The following is a 22,388-nucleotide window of genomic DNA, read 5'->3' on the forward strand; positions in this document are numbered from 1 at the left end:
ACCGACAGGGTCCTCTGTGGTGTGGTTCCTTCCTACCTCTTCAGACTCATCTCATACCCCTGGCCCCTTTGTGCTCCAGGCACATTGGTTGCCTTTCAGTCTCTTGACTGTGTTATGTTTTCTCTTGATTCAAAGCCTTCATATGTGTTTTCTTGCAGTTGAAACCCTAATCATCCTTCAGGTCTGTTTAAAAGCCTTCCCTAATCCCCAGACTAGAAGGAAATCCCCCTCTTCTGCACCCGTCCTGGCCCCCTTGCCTTTCCTTCTGCTTCCATGGCACTTTCCACCCCCTGAGAGAGAGGGTGTGAAGGAGGGCTTGAGAAGAGGAGTGAAGGTTCAGAATAGCTGTTCTGGCAGTGGGCAGAAGGGTTAACTGGAGAGCAACAGCCAGACTACTTATCATTATCGTGGGCCACAGAGGGGCCCTCGCCATTGCTCTAGGGACTAGTCAGCATGGTTGGTTTATGACACTTCCCTCAGCGGCGTTCCACAACCCAGGAGCTGAATTAGTAAAAGAGACAGTTGGATTGATCTAAGCCGGTAGTTTTCCACCAGTGGCCATTTTGTTGCCCAGGGACACATGACAGTGTCTGCAGATGTTTTTGATTGTCCCAACTGTGGAGGCAGGGTGTTCTATGGACATTTAGTAGGTAGAAGCCAAGGATTCTGCCGAACATCCTACAGTGCACAGGACAGACCCACACAACCGAGAATTATCTGGCACCAAATGTCAGGAGTGCCAAGGTTGAGAAACTTGAGTGGGAAAAAAAAGTAGATCGTATTGGAGCATAGGGTGTCAGAATCCAAAAATCTCCTTCCCCTTGAGAGGATGGTGTGTATCAAGAGGCAGCTCACGCTGGGGTACTGCTGTTCCACACAGTGCCTCACACAGCTGGGCTTCAAAGTCACAAGCCACCAACAGCTTAGTGATTTATTCTCAGAGTACCTGCTGCCTAATGTTACGTGCAGGACCACAGAGACCGTAGAGAGCGTGGAAATATCAACGGATCAGAGTAAATTCATTGCAGCATTTGAGGGGGAAATTGTAATTGCAATGTAAGTAAATATGTTTGTCTATTTACAAATAGATCTATACAAGTAAGGATTTTGTAATTCTCTCTTTTTTTGCATTTTAGATTTAGGTCTCATGTATACTTTTGGAGATGGTCGACATGGAAAATTAGGACTTGGATTGGAGAATTTTACCAATCAGTTCACTCCCACTTTGTGCTCTAATTTTTTGAGGTTTATAGTTCAATTGGTAAGGACATCATATTTCCCTGTTCACATGTTCATATTCCTATATACGAGTCCTGCAGTATTTCATAGAAAATAGGTAATTTTATGTTTGTTTGAAAGACTATCATGGCTATATCAAATCAGTATACTCACTTCCTAAAAGCCAAATGTCAGACATCATGCCACTCAGAAAATCTGTCTGTTTCCTAATTCCTCTCCTTTGAGCGTCATCCTTTTAACCCTAGTCTTGACTCTCTTGCTTCGTTCTCCGGTGTCTCTTGAGAGCCAGAACCGTGCCATGCCTGGAAACTTGGATGTCTCCTCCAGCAGCCGGCAGGATGTCTGACGATCACCTATAAATATTTGTTGAATTAGATATTTCTGAGATTTATTTACATTATGAAGGAAAGGTTCAGAGTATGCTATTCTTAGAACCACCGTGTAGAACACTATAAAGTTGCTAAAAAATCTGTGTATTACAAATACCACACAGTGGTTTTTTAGGCATTTTAATGTGAAAATCAGTTATTTCTCAAAATCCTTTGAATGTTGGTTTCATTTTCACAGTTCCACCATTGTGCATGCTTACATTTTGCTCTAAGGACTTTTAAGCATTGAACTTCAAAAGTGTTCATGTAAAGAAAAAGTTTTGGAGACATAATTATCCGAAGAGCATGATTTCTTCTTGGATCACTTTTTTCCAAGTAGAACTTCTCTGGATAATTTTTTCAAGGTGTTTGTGTTACTCTCAGATTAAAATAACATTTTCTAACTTGTGAGGAGAAGCCTAATGTACCAGATAAATTGGAAGTAAAATGGTGTGTTAAACTTGTTCTAATTTTCAATTGTGGTGTTTAAAGAATACGTATTAAAATTCATATGTGTGTGTATTTGGGAGTGGGGGAGAGACAGACTGACTGACTACCTAGGAAGTCTACCATTAAGTAAATGTTTTGTAGCCAAAAACTGTTAAAAGCCCATTTGTGTTTGAAACCAATGTTGATTAATCAATCTGCGGTTTTCTGCTGCAGGTGGCTTGTGGTGGATGCCACACACTGGTTTTTGCCACTCCACGACTCGGTGGGACAGAAGGAACGGAGTTAGAAGAAATAAACAATTCCTACTACCCTGCAGTGCCTTCTCTGCCCATCAGCGATCTGAGCTCAGGAAATGTACTGCACAGAACTCTATCAGCACGTGTGCGGCGAAGAGAGAGGGTATGGAGTCGTGGCCAGTTCTATATCATGGCACTGCAAAGAAAATGGAAAAAAATTCATTTTCTTTTTAAATCAAAGAAGGGTCTTTTAAGATAGATATACTAAATAAAATGGTTAGAGTTGCAGGGTTATAAACTTAAAGCAAAATCTGAGTTAAGCTGTTAAACACACAAATGAGAAAATTCAAATAATCATGGATAACCTTGAGTTAATAGAGAGTGGATACAAAGCAAAGACACAAAGCGTCCTTGTAGAGGCCTATCTTCGTACTTCAGATTGAATGCTGAATGATTTTCTCAACTCTATATGGATTGACTTTTACTTTTCTTTTTATCTTTTAGTTACACATCATGAGCCGTGAAAGGTTATACACTATAAACAATGAAATGTAGGAAACAGAGAAATAAGGACTTCAGTTCGAGATAGGGAATGTTCTTTCTCATTTAAATTTAGAGGTTCTCATTGTGCTTTTAAATTATTACTTCAGTGACACTTAATGTTTAAAAAAACAAAAAGAAAATGCCAAGTAATGTTTAAAGGAGACCTTCCTTTTTTTTAATAAGTTACTTTAAGTTCCAAAACATATTCTCTCTGAAGTTAAAAGGTTAAGTTTGGCTTTTTGTTATGAAAAGTATATATGGAAAGACTGAGAAAAAGCAGCATTTTGTAGTTATTGTTTGTTTAGGTCTCCTGACTAATTTTTTGTTTCCTAAGGAAAGCAGAGAGAATACACATACACTTTCTCCTGTCATGTTAAAAACAGGCTTCTAAATTAACAATTTAGAGCAACTTAGATACAGAGATAACAGAACAAAACATCTTTGAGTCCTTGGGGGTAATTTAAAAATGAATGTGGGATGGTGGGCAACTTTGAAGTCCCTCTCTTAAATATTTTTAGCAACTGGGGGGTAGTTTCTATCAATACTAAACATATAACATCATGTAACAGTTTATTTAACCTGTTTATTTTAAAGGAGAAATCACCCGATTCTTTTCAAATGACACGAACACTACCTCCAATTGAAGGGACTTCTGTGCCACCTGTCTGCTTTTCCCCCAGTCCACTTCCTTTCTATATGTCTGCAAGTAATTGGCCAGGGAGAATGGTACTTGAAAAGGAGGACCCCGTGCAGCCAGCAGAACCAGGTAACAGTTGATACTCTGCCTGCTCATAGGAAAAGTGGACCCTTTATTCCTATTGGTGTCATGTTTATCTTAGGATGTTCTTGACAATTGAATTGTTTTCTTCCTAGTTGGAGGCTGACATCTCTCATTTGAGTTCAAGTCCAGGAATACTCTTACAACAAATACAAAGCATCATCAGTGACCCTAAAAATTCCATGTAACAATAGCAGCGTATTTTTATAGAGCAATGTATAACATATGTAATACCTTCTCTTACATTATCTCCTTTAACCCCTGAAGCAACTCCATGAAATAGGTGGGAATTCTAAACTCTTCATTTTGATAGATGAGAGAAGCAAGGCTTGAAGAGACTGACTTGGCCAAGGTTACTCAGCTTATAAATGAGGAAAGCCGGATTTGAATGCAGATCTTCTGGACCTATGTGAAGTCTTGCATTTAGACAGGATACAGTAGGGGTCAAGAACATGGGGTATGCGGGCACCTGGGTGGCTCAGTCAGTTAAGTGTCTAACTCTTGATTTTGGCTCAGGTCATGATCTCAGGGTTGTGGGATCTAGCACTGCCCAGTGTGGAGCCCTCTTAAGATTTTCTCTCTCCCTCTCCCTCTGCTCCTCACCCAATGCTCCCCCTCCCCCCACCACTCTCATGCATTCTCTCTCTCTCTCTCAAGAAAAAGAAAAGAAAAAAGAAAAAAAGAGCATGGGGTATGGAGTTAAGTTGATCTGGGGTCAGATGCCAGCTCTGACATTTATTAACTGTGTGACTGACTTTGGAAAAGTTACTTAATTTCTCTAACCCTCAGTTTTCCTATCTTTGAAATGAGTTTAATAATACTTCTTTAGAGTGACTGAGATTACATGAGATAGGGTATATAAAATACTTAGCATTGAGCGTAGCACCTCTAGGAACCTCTTTATAGTTACAGTCATGGTTATTAGTCACACTTCTACCTCAGCGCCTTTTAGATATGCATTATATTTTAAAATGTAATCCCAGCTCTTTGGTTATTATACACCTCTTGTAAATAATTTTATTTATAGGCATTTGTGTATCTTAGGAGTGTGTATATGTTACTGCAGGGCACATGCTTGAATAGTAGGGGTAGGACAAGAAGCCAGGATCAAGAGATCCGAGTAAACAGTAGGTTTAGAATTAAGATCATTTGGGTACCTGGGGTTAAGAATCATGGCACAGATAATTTTTAGTATCTTTGGGATCAAGAACCCAGGCAAGATTTGAGGTAGTAAAAGCAAGACTTGTGGGCCATGGGAATAGAATATTACCTATAACTAGGACCTTGATCATAAGCTGGTTTCTTAACTGTATTTTTTTCCCAAAGGTTTATTTTATTTATTTTAGAGAGAGAATGTGAGTGGGGGGGAGGGGCAGAGGGAGAGGATCTCAAGCACGCTTCATGCTGAATGCAGAGCCTCCTCTCAGGACCCCCAAATCATGACCTGAACCAAAATCAAGAGTCAGACATTTCACTGACTGAGTCACCCAGACGCCCCTGATCCCTGATAATGAGCCGGTTTCTTGCATCTCACACAGAACTTTTGTATGTTTCCTTTTGAGATAAGCATCACTAACACTCTTCAGGCCTGTACATGGAAAAAGTGGAGTCTGACAACTGTGTACAAGGAAAAGAGAGGTTTATGGTTTGGGGGAAGTTGTTTCCTACTTCAAGAGATTGAATGTGATCATATACAGAGTTTTGTAGCTAGAGCCAAAGGAAAAGCTATTCCTTATCTTTTTGTGACTGTTTACTAAAACTGTCTTAAAAGTATTCTGAAAGTTATATCTAACATATAACGTGACTTTTTCTAAATTATTTGCAGACTTTAGTGTTTATTGTGGAGGGAGGAAGGTCAGGGAAGACCTTGCTGAGAAGGTGATATTTAAGCTAAAACACAAAGGATAAGAAAGACAGCCACATGAAGAGAGAGGTTATATGCGTTCTAGGCAAAGAAAATAATACAGGCAAAGGTTTGGAGGCAGTTTGTAAGAAAAGGAAAGAAGACCATTGGAGCTAGAGAGTACGGGAAAAGGCTAGATAAGACGTTGGAGAAAAGAGTGAAAACATATTCATGATTTTATAGGCTGTGAGAAGCCTATTTGATTCGAGTGTTTTTCTTAAGTCATTAAAGGGTTTGAATCTGTGGAGTGATGTGCTCCAATCCAATTTACATTTTAAGATGCTTACTTTTGCCTCTGTGTGGACTGTAGGGAGGAAAGACTAAAGGTAGGAAGAATACTTAAGAGCCCTTTGCAAGAGATGATGGTGTGTAGTCCAGGGTGTTTGCTGTGGAGATGGAGAGAAGGGGGCAGATTGGAAGTGCATTTGAGACCTAGAACTAACTGAATTTACACATAGAGGTGAAGGAAAGGGAAGAATCAAGGATGATTCCTAGGCAAGAGGATGGTTGACAAGCTTGAGGAAGAAAAAAATCAAACTTGAGATACCTGCGAGACATCCAAGCAGAAATATGCAGCAGGCAGTTGAAGATGCAAGCTTGAAGTTTGGAAGAGAGGTCTGAGCTAGGGAGATACGTTTGGAACCTGATAACACAGAGTTGGTATTGACAATCCATGGGACTTGGTGAAATCACGTGTTAGAAAGCAGAGTAGCAAGAGAAAAGAGCCCAGGATTCGGCCCGAAGAACATCTAACGTTTAGAGGGTAAGGGAGGAAGAGCCAGCAAAGCAGCTTTCCTCAGCCCTGTCAGCTAGTAGGGCAAGAGGAGCGGTATCAGAAGAGTAGGGTCATGAGTTCAAAGGACTGCTCAGAGGTCAAAGAGAAAGCCCAAAGAAGCAGCCCATGGATTTGGCATCGTGGGGTGTACCCGCGATCTTGACAAGAGTAGCTTCAGGAGAAGAAGAGAGCAGAAACCAGAGGGCTAAGAGTTGAGGCATGAATGGGAAATGAGGAAGTGAAGAGGACATAGGGTGTGTAGAGAATTCTTTTGCATATTTTGGTCATGAAGAGTGGAGAAAAGGGCTGGCAGCTAGAGGGAGATGCGGGGTCAATGGGAAATAGTAGAGCATTTTTGTATGCTAACGGACATAAGCCTGTAGTCCCAGACAGACTGGTAGCACACGAGAGAGAGAGCATCACCAAAGGTGCAAAGCTCTGGAGAGGAGAGGCGAGGCTGGCATACAGAGCAGTCTTTGGTAAGAGGAAAGACAAATCCTATATTTCAACAGGAAAATGGAGGTAAATGTGTACATTTGTTGGGGGGAAGATAAGGCAGATCAGGTCTGATGACTTCTATTTTCTCAGTCAAGTATAAGGCAAGGCCATGAGCTTCCATGGTCTGCTATCTATTTTTCCAAACCTCCATTCTCTGCCCTCTTCTGTCTGTCCCCTTTAGCACTTTCTTCATTAATCTTCCTCAGGCACAGTTCTAGTTCCCATCTGCTCCAGTGGCTTCTGAGAATCCCTAATATTTGTGAAAGTAAGTGTAAGTTTCCCCATGTAACTCTCACCTGCTTTTGTAGCTTCATCTCTCAGTAATCTTTTTCTTATAACCTTAATGCAGGTCACAGGTCTGTAAAGTACGGCTCATGAGTCATATCTAGCCAGCCACTTGTTTTTGTAAATTAAGTTTTATTGGAACCTAGTCATGCCATTCCTTTATGTATTGCCTATGGCTGCTTTTACACGATAGTGGCAGAGTTTGAGTCATTAGGGCGGAGACTATATATGGCCACAAAGCCTAAAATGTTTACTAGATGGCCTTTTACAGAGAAAGTTTCCCAACTCTTAATTCTGATCAAACTGAGCTCTTCACAGTCAGACTTCGTGGAAAAGGCTGTGAAGTCAAGACAAACCTGAGACCGACACTTGGCACTTCACTTATTCGTTTGTGAAGTGGGGTTACGCTGCTTACCTCTCTTGTTGTCATGGAGGTAACTCGACACATGTGAGAGGATGTGTTCCCTGCACATGGTCAGTCTTCAGTACAAGCCATTCTGCTGCTTCTGTTAGCACTGGGCTTCACTTTCTTCTCCATTCACCTCTACCTCTCAAAAATCTACTCACTCTTCCCCGTACCCCTTGAGTGAAACATTTCCTGATTTCCAACATTCGGGTGTGATTTCGCATGCCAATATATCCTATATTTTATATTCCCTTTAGATGATAAGTTCATTAAGAATGAGCCATTAATTAAGTTGATTATCTTGCACATAGCACCTCACATGAAATAAACACAAACTGATTACTTGCTCCTTTGAATTGAATGAATTTACAAGGGCAAGATCAGTGAGGCTGGCATTTTTAGCGAGGACTTCGTTGAGGATCTCCTCTCAAATAAACACATGGGTACTAAATGAGGGTGTAGTAATTGAGAAAAATGTAAGGTCAAGTAGAGCTTGTAAGCTTTAGTTACCTGCTCGATGACATAATAACCTTGCAGTTTCCCATGAAAGTTTCTAGGTGCTTGTACTAGTTATCTGATTTTTCACATAAGTGGCCTTAAAACTCATCTCACAGAGTTTGTGAGGGTCAAGAACCCAGGAGCAGCCTAGCTGAGGGGTTCTGGCTCAGAGTGCCTCATGCAGTTGCAATCATGCTGTCAGATGGTACTGTAGTCACCTGAAGGCTCCACTGGGGCTGAAGGATGGATGGTCTTCCACGCTCACTTGCGTGGCCATTGGCAGGACGTTTTACTTCCTCAGTGTGTGGACTTCTCCCTAGGAATGCTCCTAGCATGGCTTCCCCTGGAGAAAGTGATGCAAGAAAGACAGAGTAGGGGGACCGAGATATAAACTGCAGTAAGGTCACAATTATGGCTGCTTTGTTTTGTTGGCCATACAGAACAACCTGGTAAAATGTGGAAGGGAACGACACAAGGGGACCCATATCAGGAGGATGTGGGTCACCTGGGCCCTTTTTGGGGACGGACTGTTACAGTGCTTGACACCTGGGTAATATTTCTCCCAAAGGAATAGTGTTTGCCTGTTCGTATGAAGGAAGCAGGTGCTGTGTCATCAGGACTGAAGTCTTTAAACTTGCAGAAAGAGACTTTAAAACCTCTTATCACTATGAATGAATTCTGTTCAATTCCCTTAACATGAGGTTAAAGGACTTTAGTAAAATTATGCCTGCACTTTATATTACAGAATAATTTATTCTCTAGTTGTCTTTCAATTTTCCATTGAAAGCTGGTTTTCTCTTTTCCCTTTTACTCAGATTATTTTCAGGAAAAAATGGCCAAAGGGAAAGAGACAGACAATTCTTCAGCAGCAGATTCAGAAAGCCTTGGAGAAACTACTGATGTCTTAAATATGGTAATGGTTTTCTTATTTATCTATATAGATATGTTTGGATTTCAGTTCCTCATGTATTCATATATGTGTACATCCTGTGCTGTTACTTGCATTAAAAAAAGGTTTTGGTGTCATTATGTTTGTTATTTTTATATATTATATGTTTATTATTTTATTGAAGTATAGATTACATACAATTAATTTTGAGCCCCGTATCATTAGTGTGCAGTTGAGAGTAGATTATATACTGTCTGAACTGTTTTGTGTTCATTTTATATATAAGAATGAATAAATATATAATCTGATATATAGTCTTTATTCTTTTTAGAGCATATATTTTTTATTTATTGCAGACACATATGATGAGCCTGAATTCCAATGAGAAGTCGTTAAAATTATCACCAATTCAAAAACAAAAGGTATAATATAGAGAGTTATTTTCATTATGGTAGGTGAGAATGGTTTATATTTTTTCTTGAAAGTTTTCTGGAAAGAATACATGAGAGAGAAGTATTCATTTTCTTTAGATTTTAAAGGAGGAATACATTGTAGATAGCCTCAGCTTGGGTCGGTTCTGTTGGTATGTATCTCGGATATATAAAGGGATTTCATTGCTGGAATTTGCTTTTTGACGTCACTAACAAGTCATAGTAGCCGAATTTCTTACCATCAGAGCAAAGGACTATTATGGCAGTTTGTAAGTATTAGAAGAGGCTACTGTTTATCAGAATGGTTCTCAGACCTAGGTTGAGCATGACTTTGGTTGAGTTACCATGTTGTCCTCAAAGATGATATTAACATCTTTTTTAGCTCTATAATATGATGGTTTTAGTGAAAATATTTGATAATTGCTTTTTCAATGTGTGGAATGGGCTTTAATCTATCACAGAATCAGTAGCATAAAAACAAAATTAAGCATTTGGAAATTAATCAGAAACCAGGCATGGGTGATAAAGAGAGACTTTTAATGAATAGCAAGAGGAAGGAATAGGTGGTGGTTTTCACAACCCTAGAGAGATAAAGGCCTGCCCTGAAATCCTTTGCTTCTCCTGGCTTTAAGGACAAGTGGGGTGAAAGGAAGGAGGGGTTTGGGGATTAGAAAACTAACTTGGAGAAATATAAATTGAAGGAAGAAGGCTTATAGACAATATTTTATTTATACTTCCAGTGCCTTTGCCACGTTATTAAGCTAAAAATCCTTAAAGTCGAAGTCACTGAAATGCAAGAGAATCTTGCTGAATTATAAAAATTTAGTGCCAGTCTTTGTTAGTTTTATCTCTGTTTTACTGAGAGGCGTGGTGAGTTACAGCATTCCTTTTGAATATGGGAGAACTGTTGTCCTAACCCGTGTAGAAACTCAGCGAAGGTTGACTGACTTTATTGACTGACTACACTTCCAAGAAGACATCTTTCCTGTGTCTCTCCTTCCTCTTCTCTTAGACTCGGAGCTCTGCTGCTTCTGTGCTATTTGATTGTGCTAGGGAAATAAAGACACATACATTTAGAACTCATTTCTGGCAACTGGGCCTCTGCCTCACTTTAGCGCTCTTGAAAGAATTGTGACTTTTTAAAGAATAGGACCTAGAACAAATAGAAGGAAAGCACTTCCTTTTAAACAGATATATATTTTATACTTCACATAGTCCTCTTAAGTAGAGGCCCAACCAGACTTGAATGAAAAAAAGATTTATTACAGTATTTCCATATATTAATGTTTAAATTATGCTGTTAAATTTTTTTTTTTTTGGCAAAAAATGACCTCTTCCTAGGCCTAGCACTCACGACAGTTTATAACACTTGATTTAGTGAGGTTTTACTCTCCACAGACCCAGATTCATCAAATATTTCAATTTATTAGCTTATAGAATTTAGGTCAACAATTTGATTTTTGCCTTATTTCGTCCAACAGGAAATGAATTGCATATTCTTAATGTATCATTCAAATCGCATTGTTTAATTTCATAGTTTTTATAAAAATCTTACATTTTACCCTAGGTATTTTTTCCACATGGTGGTTAGTTTCATGTGTGCAAGTTATTATAATTAAAGAATACAATAGATAAAAGGAAGAGGGTCAAAAATTTGAAAACTCAAAGATTTGTTTTGAAAAGAAACCTGTTAGTATGCCGATAAAAAGATTTCATGTGTAGTTTTCAGATTTTTCTTCTAGAAGTAAGCTATTCATTTTTTTCTAATATTTAACAATTCCATATTTTCATTTATTTTCTTTAATTCTGTGAATTTCACGGAATTAAAAGACCAATCAAAAGTTGACAATTAAAATAATAGGGAAGGTAGGAAAAAAAGAAACTGAACCTGACCGTATGCAAGAGAAGTGTACATTTTTTTACCAGTATTTTCCAGAATTAGTCTGGAAATGTATTCTATTTAAGACTCGATTCAGATTAAGAAAAGGGGTAGAGAAGACATACTGATGGTCCTGTGTGAGTGGTGGCAACATGAGAGCAGGTAGTGAGCATGTGTGTGTTAGATGCGGACACGTGTGCCACGTCAGAATCCGATGCACTACAGATGTAGAGAGTGGCCTCAGTTATCTCCAGCCAAAGCCAAATCTGAGCAAACTGTCTGGTAAAACTGGACATTTTTATTCTGCTAGCGAAACTTAGAATAATGCAAAATCTTGGCAGTGTTTTGTAGTAGATAAGTTACCTTTGTCCACTAATAGTAGTATGACGATTACTTCAAAAATTTACAGAAACAAGAAACAATTGAGAAACTGAAGCAGCGTACAGCTCACTCTGAAAATGATGATAGTAAAGGATTTGCAAGTGAAGAGATGTCCAAAACAGTGAAAGAGGGGAAAGCCTATAAACAACTTTTGGCAAAAGGAATGTACGCGATGCAAGCAGCTCTGACTATGGAAGCATTTTCAGATGAGGACGTAGGTAATGACTCAGGCCAGCCTGGGCCTCGGCCTGACACCCGTGCAGAGCGCATGCAAAGAGAGCTATTTAGACGTGAAAGTAAGCATAGTATTTATCCACCTGACAGTAAGGCGATAGCAAAGGCATGTGATGGAGGCCAAAGGCAGAACGATCCAGACACAGAAGAAACAATCTCTGAGAAGGAAACTGAGCTGGCGGAAGTGGCAGGTCTGAAGGCTAGGAGACAAAGTGAAGAGAATTTAAGAAATATTAATATGTTCTTTGACAGCTTACCAAATAGAGACGTGAATATTGAGGATGAAGACAGTAAAGATTTTGTTAAGGACAGTAAGAGGAACAAGCAAGATATGATCTTTGACAGTGAAAGAGATTCTATAGAGGAGCCAGACTTGGAAGGCGAAAGTGCAAGTCAGCAAGGTACCATTGATGGCTTCGAGCAGCCCGAGTCAGTAGAATTTAGTAGTGGTGAGAAAGAGGATGACGAAGTGGAAACCGAGCAAAACTTGTGGTATAGCAGAAAATTTTTCGAACAAGGACATGTGGAAGAGATGGAACACAAAATGTCCAAATTCATGGCAAAATATGATTTTAAGTGTGACCACTTGTCAGAGATCCCCGAAGAGCAGGAAGGAGAGGAGGATTCAGAAGGAAGTGGCATAGACGAGCAAGAGGTAGAGGCAAGTGAGGAAAATGTGAAGGTGCCTGCAGGAAAACAGGAAGAAGTAGAGATCCTGTCAGCGGACCTGACAGACAGAGCAGAGGTGAGTGAAGGCAAGGGAAAGGCAGGAGGTGGAGGTGAGGGAATCCAGCGGGAGGGTAATTCAGGAGTGGAACAGAGACAAAGTGAGGAGGGGGAAGAGGAGGGAGAAAAGGGAGGAGGAGAAATGGGGGGCCTGGGTAAGGGAGAGAAGGACCTAGAAGAGGAGGAAGGCCAGGTGCAAGAGGAGGGGGAAGGAGGCCATCAGGAAGAAAGAAACAAAGGGATGGAGGAAGGGGAAGGGGAGGAGCAAAGAGATGACAATGAGAAGGAAGGGGATGGGGGGAGAGGAGGGGAAGAAGACAGGGAAGAGGAAGAGGAGGAGGAAGAAGGCAAGGAGGAGGGAGAAAGGAAAGAGGAAGAAGGACAAGAGGAAGGACAGGGAGAGAGGGAAGAAGAAGGAGAGGAGGAGGAAGGAGAGGGGGAAGGAAAGGAAGAAGAGGGGGAAGCAGAGGAGGAAGAAGAAGGAGAGGGGGGAGTGGAGGAAGAAGGAGAGGAAGAAGGGAAGAAAAGAGAAGGTGAAGGGGAGGGGGAAAGAGAGGGAGAAGCAGAGAAAGAGGAGGAAGCAGAAGAGGAAGGAGAGGGAGAAGGGGAGGAAGGAGAGGGGGAAGGGGTGGAGGAAGGAGAGTGGGAAATGGAGGAGGAAAGAGAGGGGGAAGGGAAGAAAAGAGAAGGTGAAGGGGAGGAGGAGGAAGAGGGAGAAGCAGAGAAAGGAGAGGAGGAAGCAGAGGAGGAAGGAGAGTGGGAAGGGAAGGAAGGAGAAAGTGAAGGAGAGGAAGAAGGAGAGGGGGAAGAAGAAGGAGAAGCAGTGGAAGGGGAGGAAGAAGAGGGGGAAGGAGGGGAGGAAGGAGAGGGGGAGGGAGAAGAGGAAGGAGAGGGGGAGGGAGAAGAGGAAGGAGAGGGGGAGGAAGGAGAAGGGGAGGGAGAAGAGGAAGGAGAGGGAGAAGAGGAGTTAGGGGAAGAAGAGGAAGAATGGGAGGGGAAGGGGGAAGGAGAGGGGGAAGAGGAAGGAGAGGGACAGGGGGAGGAGGAAGGAGAAGGGGAAGAAGAAGGAGAAGCAGGGGAAGGGGAAAAGGAAGAAGAGGGGGAAGCAGGAGAGGAAGGAGAGGGGGAGGGAGAAGAGGAAGGAGAGGGAGAAGATGAGGTGGTGGAGGAAGAGGAAGAATGGGAGGGTGAGGAGGAAGGAGAGGGGGAAGAGGAGGAAGGAGAGGAGGAGGAGGAAAGAGAGGAGGAGGAGAAAGAAGGGGAGGGGGAAGAGGAGGGGGAGGGGGAAGAAGCAGAGTGGGGAGTGAGGGAGAGGGAAGAGGAGGACATGGAGGAAGAAGAGGGGAAATACGAGGAGACAGGAGATGGAGAGAGTGAAAAGCAGGGAAGACCGGGTGAAGGAAAAGAGTCCAACAAAGCAAGCAAAATGAGAGGATCTGTGAAATATGACAGAGATAAGGCATATCCCCAAAAGTTGGTTACTAACACAGAGGGAAAGGGGAACAAGCGTGAGGTTCAGAGGTTCAAAATGCCAGTGCAGTCAAAACAACTTTTAGAAAATGGGCCGCTGGGTTCCAAAAAATTCTGGAATAATGTATTACCACATTATTTAGAATTGAAGTAACAGACTTTAAATTTCAAAGTTTGTCAACCTTTTTAAATTTTTAAAAATTTCAGTTTTAAATTTAACAAACTTAAGTTAAAGCTGTTGGCCGGCCCACAGTCTGAGCATCTTACATGTAATAGGCATTTAATTGCTTGTTTGCCGCAGTTACTTTATGTGTGGTACAGTACGACTGATAAAGGCGACAGAAAGCACTGGTAAATTTGGCTCCTCTTAAACTAATATTTTGTTATATTCCCCCCCCAAATTTATAAATCTGTCACTAGAAAATATCAAAAGGTCATAGCAGATAATTAACATTCTATATTCCTCATTAAAGTCAGATTTAGGAAATAAGGAGTGTACTGTAAGAATGTTGCTTTTGTATATACAAACTGGTCCCTTTAAAGATGGCACAAATCCTTCAGGGCTGTAAAAACATTTCTTATGAATTCCTTTGGTCTCTGATTATAATTTGCCTACTACATAGAATAGTTTTATAAGATGGATGGTATTGTAAAGCTAAAATGAAGAATTCACATTTTAAAGAAGTAGTGCTCTTTTTTCACCTTTTATGTGTCCTTTTTGCAACCAAGTGACAGCCGGATTCAGAGCTTAGATCTTAATGTGACGTCTTTTAGTTACTGTCTGCACAAATGGCATTATATCTCATGAAATGGAGGTGAACCTAAACATACATTCGGGAAGTGTGTAAAACTTGTAAGTATTTATTGGCCAGGCAGAGCTCCTCGTGGACTGTTTCCTCACATATAAAATGGAGCGGATTAGATGCCAGAACTATAGTCCCTCCCGACTCTCGGATTCTTTCCTGCGAACAGGCTGATTTACTCCCATCGTGTTTGTCATTTGCATAAAAGTTTTTTAAGGAAGAAAAATTGCACTTTAAAATTAGTTGAGTTTTCTCTAAATTATATATTGTTCTTTACTCTTAAAAACTTAGGAAGAGCTTTAATGTCTCTTGTCTTCTATCATTCTGTATTTCTAAACTATAACTTCTGAGCTTTAACTGTACTATCAGAATCCTCATTCCCAGCGTCTATTATGTACCCTCTGCGTGTTCTTCATTGCCTATTCTGTAATTCTGTTTGTTGCTTGTCAGAATGTTTCAAGTAAAATAAAATGTAAACGTCTGCAGTAATCGTTTGTGGAAAGAGAAACTAACATTAGGTATTGAATTTTCGAGAGGCTAGATTTCTATTAGCGTAAATTCGATCTTCCCTTAAAATTTTCAGTATTTAACATACAGCTAGATCGTTTGATTGCTCTTTATTCACAGCTTCCTTTTCAACTGATTTCCCACCCCAGTCCCTTCCATATCTTGGGCATGAGGGATTTCTTATACTTTTAGCAAGGAGGATCTCCATGGTAAACGTCCTGTGAATTTCGTGTAGTCGGATCCTTTGCACATTTGATTCTCTGTGAGAAAGAATATGAGGGGAGACACTAGAGGAAACTCTAGGAGCAACCGTAGATTTTGTTTTAGCTGCAGGGATCTCGGGTCGCTTCCCCTAACTAACCAAGCACGCTAATTTGGCATTGCAGGGTTCTACCAAATTCTACCACATTCAGTGAGTGTCAGTGAAATGGAATTGGTACTTTGATAAAGTGTGGGCACTGTGTTGTTAATGCTAGGGCCCAACATGGTTATTTTAAAAGTTGACTTAAAATGATTAACTGAGATGAATGATAGAATGGAGTTCATAAAGAAAAAGCCTTCAGGGAGAAAAGAAACAATAACCCTCAAGTTGTTAATGTCAAAGGTGAGACCTCCCCAGCCAGAAGTACTGAAATGGTGTTCTGAACATGTGCCCGCCTCAGTATTTGAACTGGTGTAGAGAGCCACTTTTAAACAGCATTTCCTACCCATTTCTTCACATTTCCCTGGCCAAAAAAAGTGTTGTGTGCTCTTTTCGAGGCGGTAGCTCGGGCAGGCATAGTGTTCTGGTCAGGAGCACCAGGCCTCGTCATTTTGAGATGTGAATTAGTACTTGGGTCAACAGATTGGAATAACTGGTTCCCTTTTTATTGTCCCCATCTGCCGGTTGGTTAAGCTTTTATTGTAGTTTCTCACTGGTTATTACTGAGGCCGGTGTGAGGTGTGTGTAGAATCCGTTGAGTTACAGTTTCAAATGAGGACTCTGGCAGAAAAATATTTTCCGGTGAGCTACAAAGGAGTGTCACAGAGACATTGGCTGCTGCCGAAAGCCGCCCTTGAGGTGAGTGCAATGAAATGTTTTCTGTAATTTCATCATAGAGGTAAACTTGCGCTACACATAGATAAAATGCTACCATAGAGGAGGGTGCTGTAATTCCTTCTTCCTTCATTCCTTCCGTTGTACCTGACCTGTCACTTAATATTTCGTACATACCATTCATTCAACAAATAGGCGGGTACCAAGCACCCAAAAGGGAATGTAAGCTTTCCCAAATCAGGGAGAGCTCAAGAAATGAGGGCTGCGTACAGTCAGACATTAGGTAGGTACAGATGTCTTGAAAGAACAGCAGGTAAAAGGAGTTCCCGTGGCCCCGACTTGAACTATGGCTTAACAATGCCCTTTCGTTACCTGACCTTCCTCCCCGCCGCCTTCCGTGTTCTTTTTAGCCAGGGCTACCCGAAGATAAAAATACGATCTGAAAACAAATCTATGGCTGTCCTTCATGAAGTCCCTTAATTAAGAAGACGACAGTGGTTTTATGCCTTGAGTATGCCGAGAGTAAGATACAGTTCCTGATCTCAGGGAACTCTCGGCTGTTTCTATCAGCTGACCAGAAACCTTACCCATATAATAGAGCATTTCAGGAGTGGTACTACAGCAGCCACAGAGACAGGCTAGGAAAGGGCTTCCGGGGAGCACTGGGGAAATGTCAACTGAGTCGTGAGAAGTAAAAGCTAACCATGCAAGCAGCAGAGGCAGGGCTTTCCCGGTTGATGGGAGTCATGAGAGTATTTCAGTGTGACTGCAACTTAGAGTACCTTTTGGTTCGGGATAGAGAGGCAAAGCACCGTATGTGTTTGTGAAAGAAATTAAACAGCAAGAGTAAGGTGATCACACTTGGGCTTTTGTAACGGTCTGGCAGCAATATGGAGAGTGGGTTGGAGAGCAACAAGACCAGAGCCAGAGGTGCCAGTTAGAAGGCAGCTCGAGGAGAGCAGGCAGAGACAGAAGAAGGGACTAGGACAGTGTGGACAGAGAGTTGGGGACATGTGTTCTCGAGAGCTTTAGGGATAGAATTGGAGGGCTTAGTAAAGAGATGTAACCTGGGGGGAGGGAAAAGACCAAGCTTTTCTTGCGTCTGTGTGAAGAACCTGGTGGAGAGGGTTCCAGTGGCCAAGGCTGAGAACAGAGGAGTAGGCGCGGGTTTAGGAGCCTGCTTGGGGCTTGTGGATCCAGATGTTCAGGGGACAGGTACATATCTGGGCCTGGAGCTCCGGGGAGATTGCTGGGTATCGCCAGCTTTTCTGGGTTGTTAAAACCGTGGAGTTGAGTGAGAGGCAGCTCTCACAGTATGAGAAGAGGAGAACTGAAGACAGAGTTTGAGGAAACCTCAGTAGGTAATGGGAAGGTTGAGAAAGGGAAGTCTGAGAAGGAGGTGGGGTAGGGACACTTTCTAGGCAAGAGAGGTGCCGCCCAAGCCAAGGAAGGCGTGGTGACGGGCTGCAGAGAGGTCTGGAGAGGCCCGGCAGAAGGCTGGCCAGAGCCCACATGGCCAGCAAAGGGTGCTGCAGGAAGCCCACCTTAGAGTCAGGGCCTCTGGTGCCCTGGGATAAAAACACCTGAGACTTGCCCTTGCTATGACTATATACAAGGATACGTACACACAGGGTGTTGTCGAAGTGAGCTTATCAACAGTGCTCTCAGTTTCAGCATGTAGGGGGGACAACTCTGAGGGCAGCTGTTCTGGTCTTCACATATTTGAGCAGAGCTGGGCACTGGCGCCCAGGAGGCCTGGATTCAAACCCCAGCCTTTCACGGATTAGCTGTGTGGACACCTGGAAAAGCTTTTCTTTTTTTTTTAACCTGACTCTTACTTATTTGTTTTTTATAAAGGGAGGGGTCTTTGGATAGTTTAGTTAACACACGAAACATGTTAGGGGTACTCAGCAAATGTAACCTGTGTCCCTCTAATTATCCCCTCTGACCACATCAAGTCAGATGCGAAACTACCCTCCGGAATCCCCAGGTCACTGACATGTGCGTGAGTCTAGCCTGTGAACCTGATGTTTAACTACAACATAGCTACTCCCCCTCAAATTGGTAGATGTGTGGGAACGAAGTAAGTAACCATAATGATAACCCCCTTAAATACGGGGTGGAGCGAAAGTGCACGCCATATGTGGGTCCAGTACTGCCTCTCAACGTTTGAAGCATATTGAAAGGCTGATGGTATGGGACAACAAACTTCCCCGTGTCCTAATGTTTTTATCAAAATAGATTAAAAAATAACTCACACATAAAGAGTAAAACTGCCTATCAGCAAGAAGTTCTGTTTCTCAGCATCATAGCCACTTTTGCAGGCCTGCTTGGTCAGAGTCAAACTGGAATGGATTTGGTGGCAAAAATACCAGATTAGGAGGGACTGGTGCATAGAAAGGAGAAGAAGATTAGAGGTTACAAGTGACATTAAGTTATAAGTTCGAGGTGACATTAGAAGGCAATTATTTGGAGGTCAAACTGGGAGCCCTTAGTTGCAACCTGGCTTGCAGACTCACTTTGGTATACACAGTGATTTTTGCAACATTTGAATCCGTTGCCAACATTGAAATACCGGGAAACTTTATACTGTAACAGTGTTTTCCAGGCTGGACTTGGCCCTGAGGCAGCACTGGCCCCCAGTGCAGCCAAGGCGCCCCTCCACTTCGCTGTCGTCCTAGGCTGCTCCTGACGGCCCTGCCTTCTTCCCATGCTTGCTCTAGCTGCTGGGCTCCTGGCAGAGAGTAAAGGGCGCTGTGCAAGAGGGGAGAACAAATAAGCAAACACTTTAAATCAACTGTTTTCTAGTGATAAGATCTGGGACATTACAGCCAAAAGGTGTCCGAGCATCTTGTTTTTTGATGGTCCTCAGTGTATACTAGGGAGTCTTAAAGTCACTTATATTTGAATACAGATGCGCATTGTTTGCTTGCATTGTTTTCTCTGTAAATAATCTTTTTAATTTTGATACAAACCCTCCAAGGTAGGTATTGCTGTTGTCGTTTTCCCATTTTACAGAGAGACTGTAAAGTAATATTATGAGGCACCTTGCTCAGGCTGTGACTGATGGTGCAAAGCTTGGAAAGCAGTACTTCGGTCTCTGTATTCAATGTCCTTCCCACTCTCTCCTGCCTCAGTGAGTTCTAGGATAGTATAAACATGAACTTCCCTGTTAACCCTTCTTACCCTAAAAAACCTTGAAATTGAGATTTTAAACGTTGAGGTATCTCAAATTGAGAATTGTAGCACAAAATTTTACACTTTATAGTCCCTTTTAAAAACTTGTTTACAACTATTGAAATATTATACATCTAGAAAAGAGTGTATCTTGTGCGTGTATAGCTCAGTGGATTTTCCACAAAGTGAACACGCCCACGCAGTCAACACCCAGGTCAAGGTAGGGCACTCCCCAGGGGCTTCCCTTCAAACCCTCTTCCAGGTATTTCCCGTCCACACCCCCCCCCGGGTGACCGCGATGCCAATTTCTGAGAGCAACCTCTCGTTTTTCAAGTATGCAATGTAGTCGTATTCTCAAGCAAACTGAAACCTCAAGAATGTTTGGTCTCTTGATATTTCCCATAAGAAACGTGGCCCTGGGCCAGACCCAAGACTGCAGCTCCCTGTGCTATGCTTGACCGGTGAGACAACGGTCCCTTTGTGAGAGCCAGGCTCATTCACTTCGTTCTGTGGTTCTAACACAAGATGTGTTTCCATTGACCATTCTAGACTACTTAACGTCTTATGTGGTTCTGGTGCCAAGAATGTATTTAAACTTTGCCCTTTCTCTTTGTAAAATGACAGTATTCTGCCAATCTCTCCTAAATTGTTTCGGTTTGAAGGTAAGTACTGTGATTTAAAGTAGTTGTCCAGATGTGACTAGATTAATTCTAAATGTGCTTATGTGCAAAGTTCTACAATTGATGTGATTTCTAGTGAAAATGTTTTCTAAGAGCTTTCTCAAATTTAGAAAATGATACCATTCCAGCAGTTATTCATTGTTACTGATTTTCGTAAAGTTTTAAGTAAATTTATAGGTCATTATAAAAAGAGATGGGTGTTTTGGTTATTCCTAAAATAAGATAAAATGTCATGTTCCTTTTTATCATAGCACGATATTGTCCTATGATTACATTAATATCTTAGTTAACTAGCACGATTGGAGTTGACCCAGGTGGTAAAGTAGCAGAATTCTCCAAGAGAAGAGGATTTTGCTGGAACACAGCTCACTGACCCCTCCCTATGGGAGACAGACTGACAGAGTCTGAAATTCTCTGTTTTGGGAACACTGTTCTTTCCAATTGGCCTTCGTTTATATACATTCATGAATACATCTATCTATCAGCCATAAATCTTAAATCTAGTAATCTTGCTTCCCATTCCCCTCCAGAGTAGTCTCTGATCATTTTACTTTCTCATATATGCCTCTGGCTAGGTATAATATACAATATAAGTCACTTAGAGGGGAAATTATGCAGAAAAAAAAGAAAGCTTTAGAAATTATTGGTAAATGGTAACTACCTCATAGTTAACCCTACCCAACCTAAACGTGCAGCTATCTACCCTGGTACCCTGATTTCCTCTCTTGCATTCCCTTCCTGCATGCACTGCCTCATGACCTTTGCTTAACCTAAGTCAAGCCCTCCCAGCGTAACTGCCGAAACTCTTAAATCTCCAGGCTTCACTTCTGGATTGCTTGTCCTTAGTGAAAATGCTATTAAGGCACACCCTTGGTGCTATTGGCCTGAGGATGCCACTTACATCTGTTACAAAGGTGTGAAATATAAACGTATCCTCTCCCTAGCCTGAACTCTTTTGCCAGAAGAAGGGTGAGTTAATTATGAGAGGTATTATTGTCAAACCACCCACTAAAGATTCTTTTGGGTGTCCAGCTCATCCTTAGCCAAACAGCAACTAGGAAGGTGACCATGAGAAGCTAGTTACTGTGTTGAAGGGATATAAAGGGTGTATATCGTGTGAAGCAAGTACGGCCGAGGTGAACTTTGTAAAAACATTCTTCAGGGGAGTAAAGGACACTAATTACTTACTTTCTCACCTATTTTAGGGGCCACTAGTGAAGAGCAAAAATGAAAAGCATAGGAAAAAAAGTCCAATAAGGAGCCTGATCTCTTAATGACAAAAAATAAGCAGTATTCCACCCAAAACATGAAACTGCAAAAAAAAAAAAAAATCTCAGGATAGAATAAAGACTATAACTGGGGCGCCTGGGTGGCGCAGTCATTAAGCGTCTGCCTTCGGCTCAGGGCGTGATCCCGGCGTTCTGGGATCGACCCCACATCAGGCTCCTCTGCTGGGAGCCTGCTTCTTCCTCTCCCACTCTCCCTGCTTGTGTTCCCTCTCTCGCTGGCTGTCTCTCTCTGTCAGATAAATAAATAAAATCTTTAAAAAAAAGAATAAAGACTATAACTAATATTTTCTGCCTATACTTAGTAGTACATGATTTACTCTATTAAATCCATAGACAGGCTGTCTTCTAATTTGGATTAGTTGGGCAGGAGCCAGATAGACTTAAGTTCTGCCTCTGGTTTTCCCTCTGCTTTAAATAACCAAGAGCAAACCATTTAAACTGCCTGTGTCCCTTTATCTTCTTCCTAGAATGTAAGTAATTATACTTAGTTCTTTCTCATGAGTATCAGTGAATTGTACTTCTGAAGTGATTTTAAATCCCTATGTTTTGGAAAATGAACATAATATATAGATATGATTATGTTATAATGCTACAGTAGAAAGCTTTTTAACTTCTCTAAAGTTAAAAGCATTCTTTTGAGACAGCTCAGAAAGCATATTTAATTTTTTTCCGTTTTAACCTTGCAGTAGACACTAATAGAATTTTGGGAATCCTAGTCATTGAAAATGTTGAAATAGATCAATGTGCAGAAAAGCCTTGGTAATATAGTAACTCGATATGCACGATAGGTTATGCAGCATTTTATTTCTTTGCCTTCAGTATTTGAATTCATATTCTATGTGTTCTTTGAGATGGTATAAATTATTTATGACCGCAATATCAAATCTGTTTTTTTTTACAAAAAGAA

General features: G+C 41.5%; 1 protein-coding gene across 2 annotated transcripts in view; it reads left to right on the top strand.

Annotated features, from left to right (window-relative positions):
* Positions 1 to 22,388, top strand: part of RPGR (retinitis pigmentosa GTPase regulator) — a 51,697-nt gene that overhangs the window by 17,891 nt on the left and 11,418 nt on the right. The window contains exons 9-14 of one of the 2 annotated variants that reach the window (XM_040633016.1): positions 1,137 to 1,261; positions 2,271 to 2,456; positions 3,431 to 3,602; positions 8,795 to 8,892; positions 9,225 to 9,290; positions 11,588 to 12,538. In XM_040633016.1, coding sequence (XP_040488950.1) covers positions 1,137 to 1,261; positions 2,271 to 2,456; positions 3,431 to 3,602; positions 8,795 to 8,892; positions 9,225 to 9,290; positions 11,588 to 12,538 — 1,598 coding nt within the window. The remainder of the gene's footprint in view (positions 1 to 1,136; positions 1,262 to 2,270; positions 2,457 to 3,430; positions 3,603 to 8,794; positions 8,893 to 9,224; positions 9,291 to 11,587; positions 12,539 to 22,388) is intronic. The other variant, XM_040633012.1, reaches the window with a different exon arrangement.

Source organism: Ursus maritimus, assembly GCF_017311325.1.
Source record: "Ursus maritimus isolate PB19 chromosome X unlocalized genomic scaffold, ASM1731132v1 scaffold_X1, whole genome shotgun sequence".
In the NCBI taxonomy this organism is placed as follows: Eukaryota; Metazoa; Chordata; class Mammalia; order Carnivora; family Ursidae; genus Ursus; species Ursus maritimus.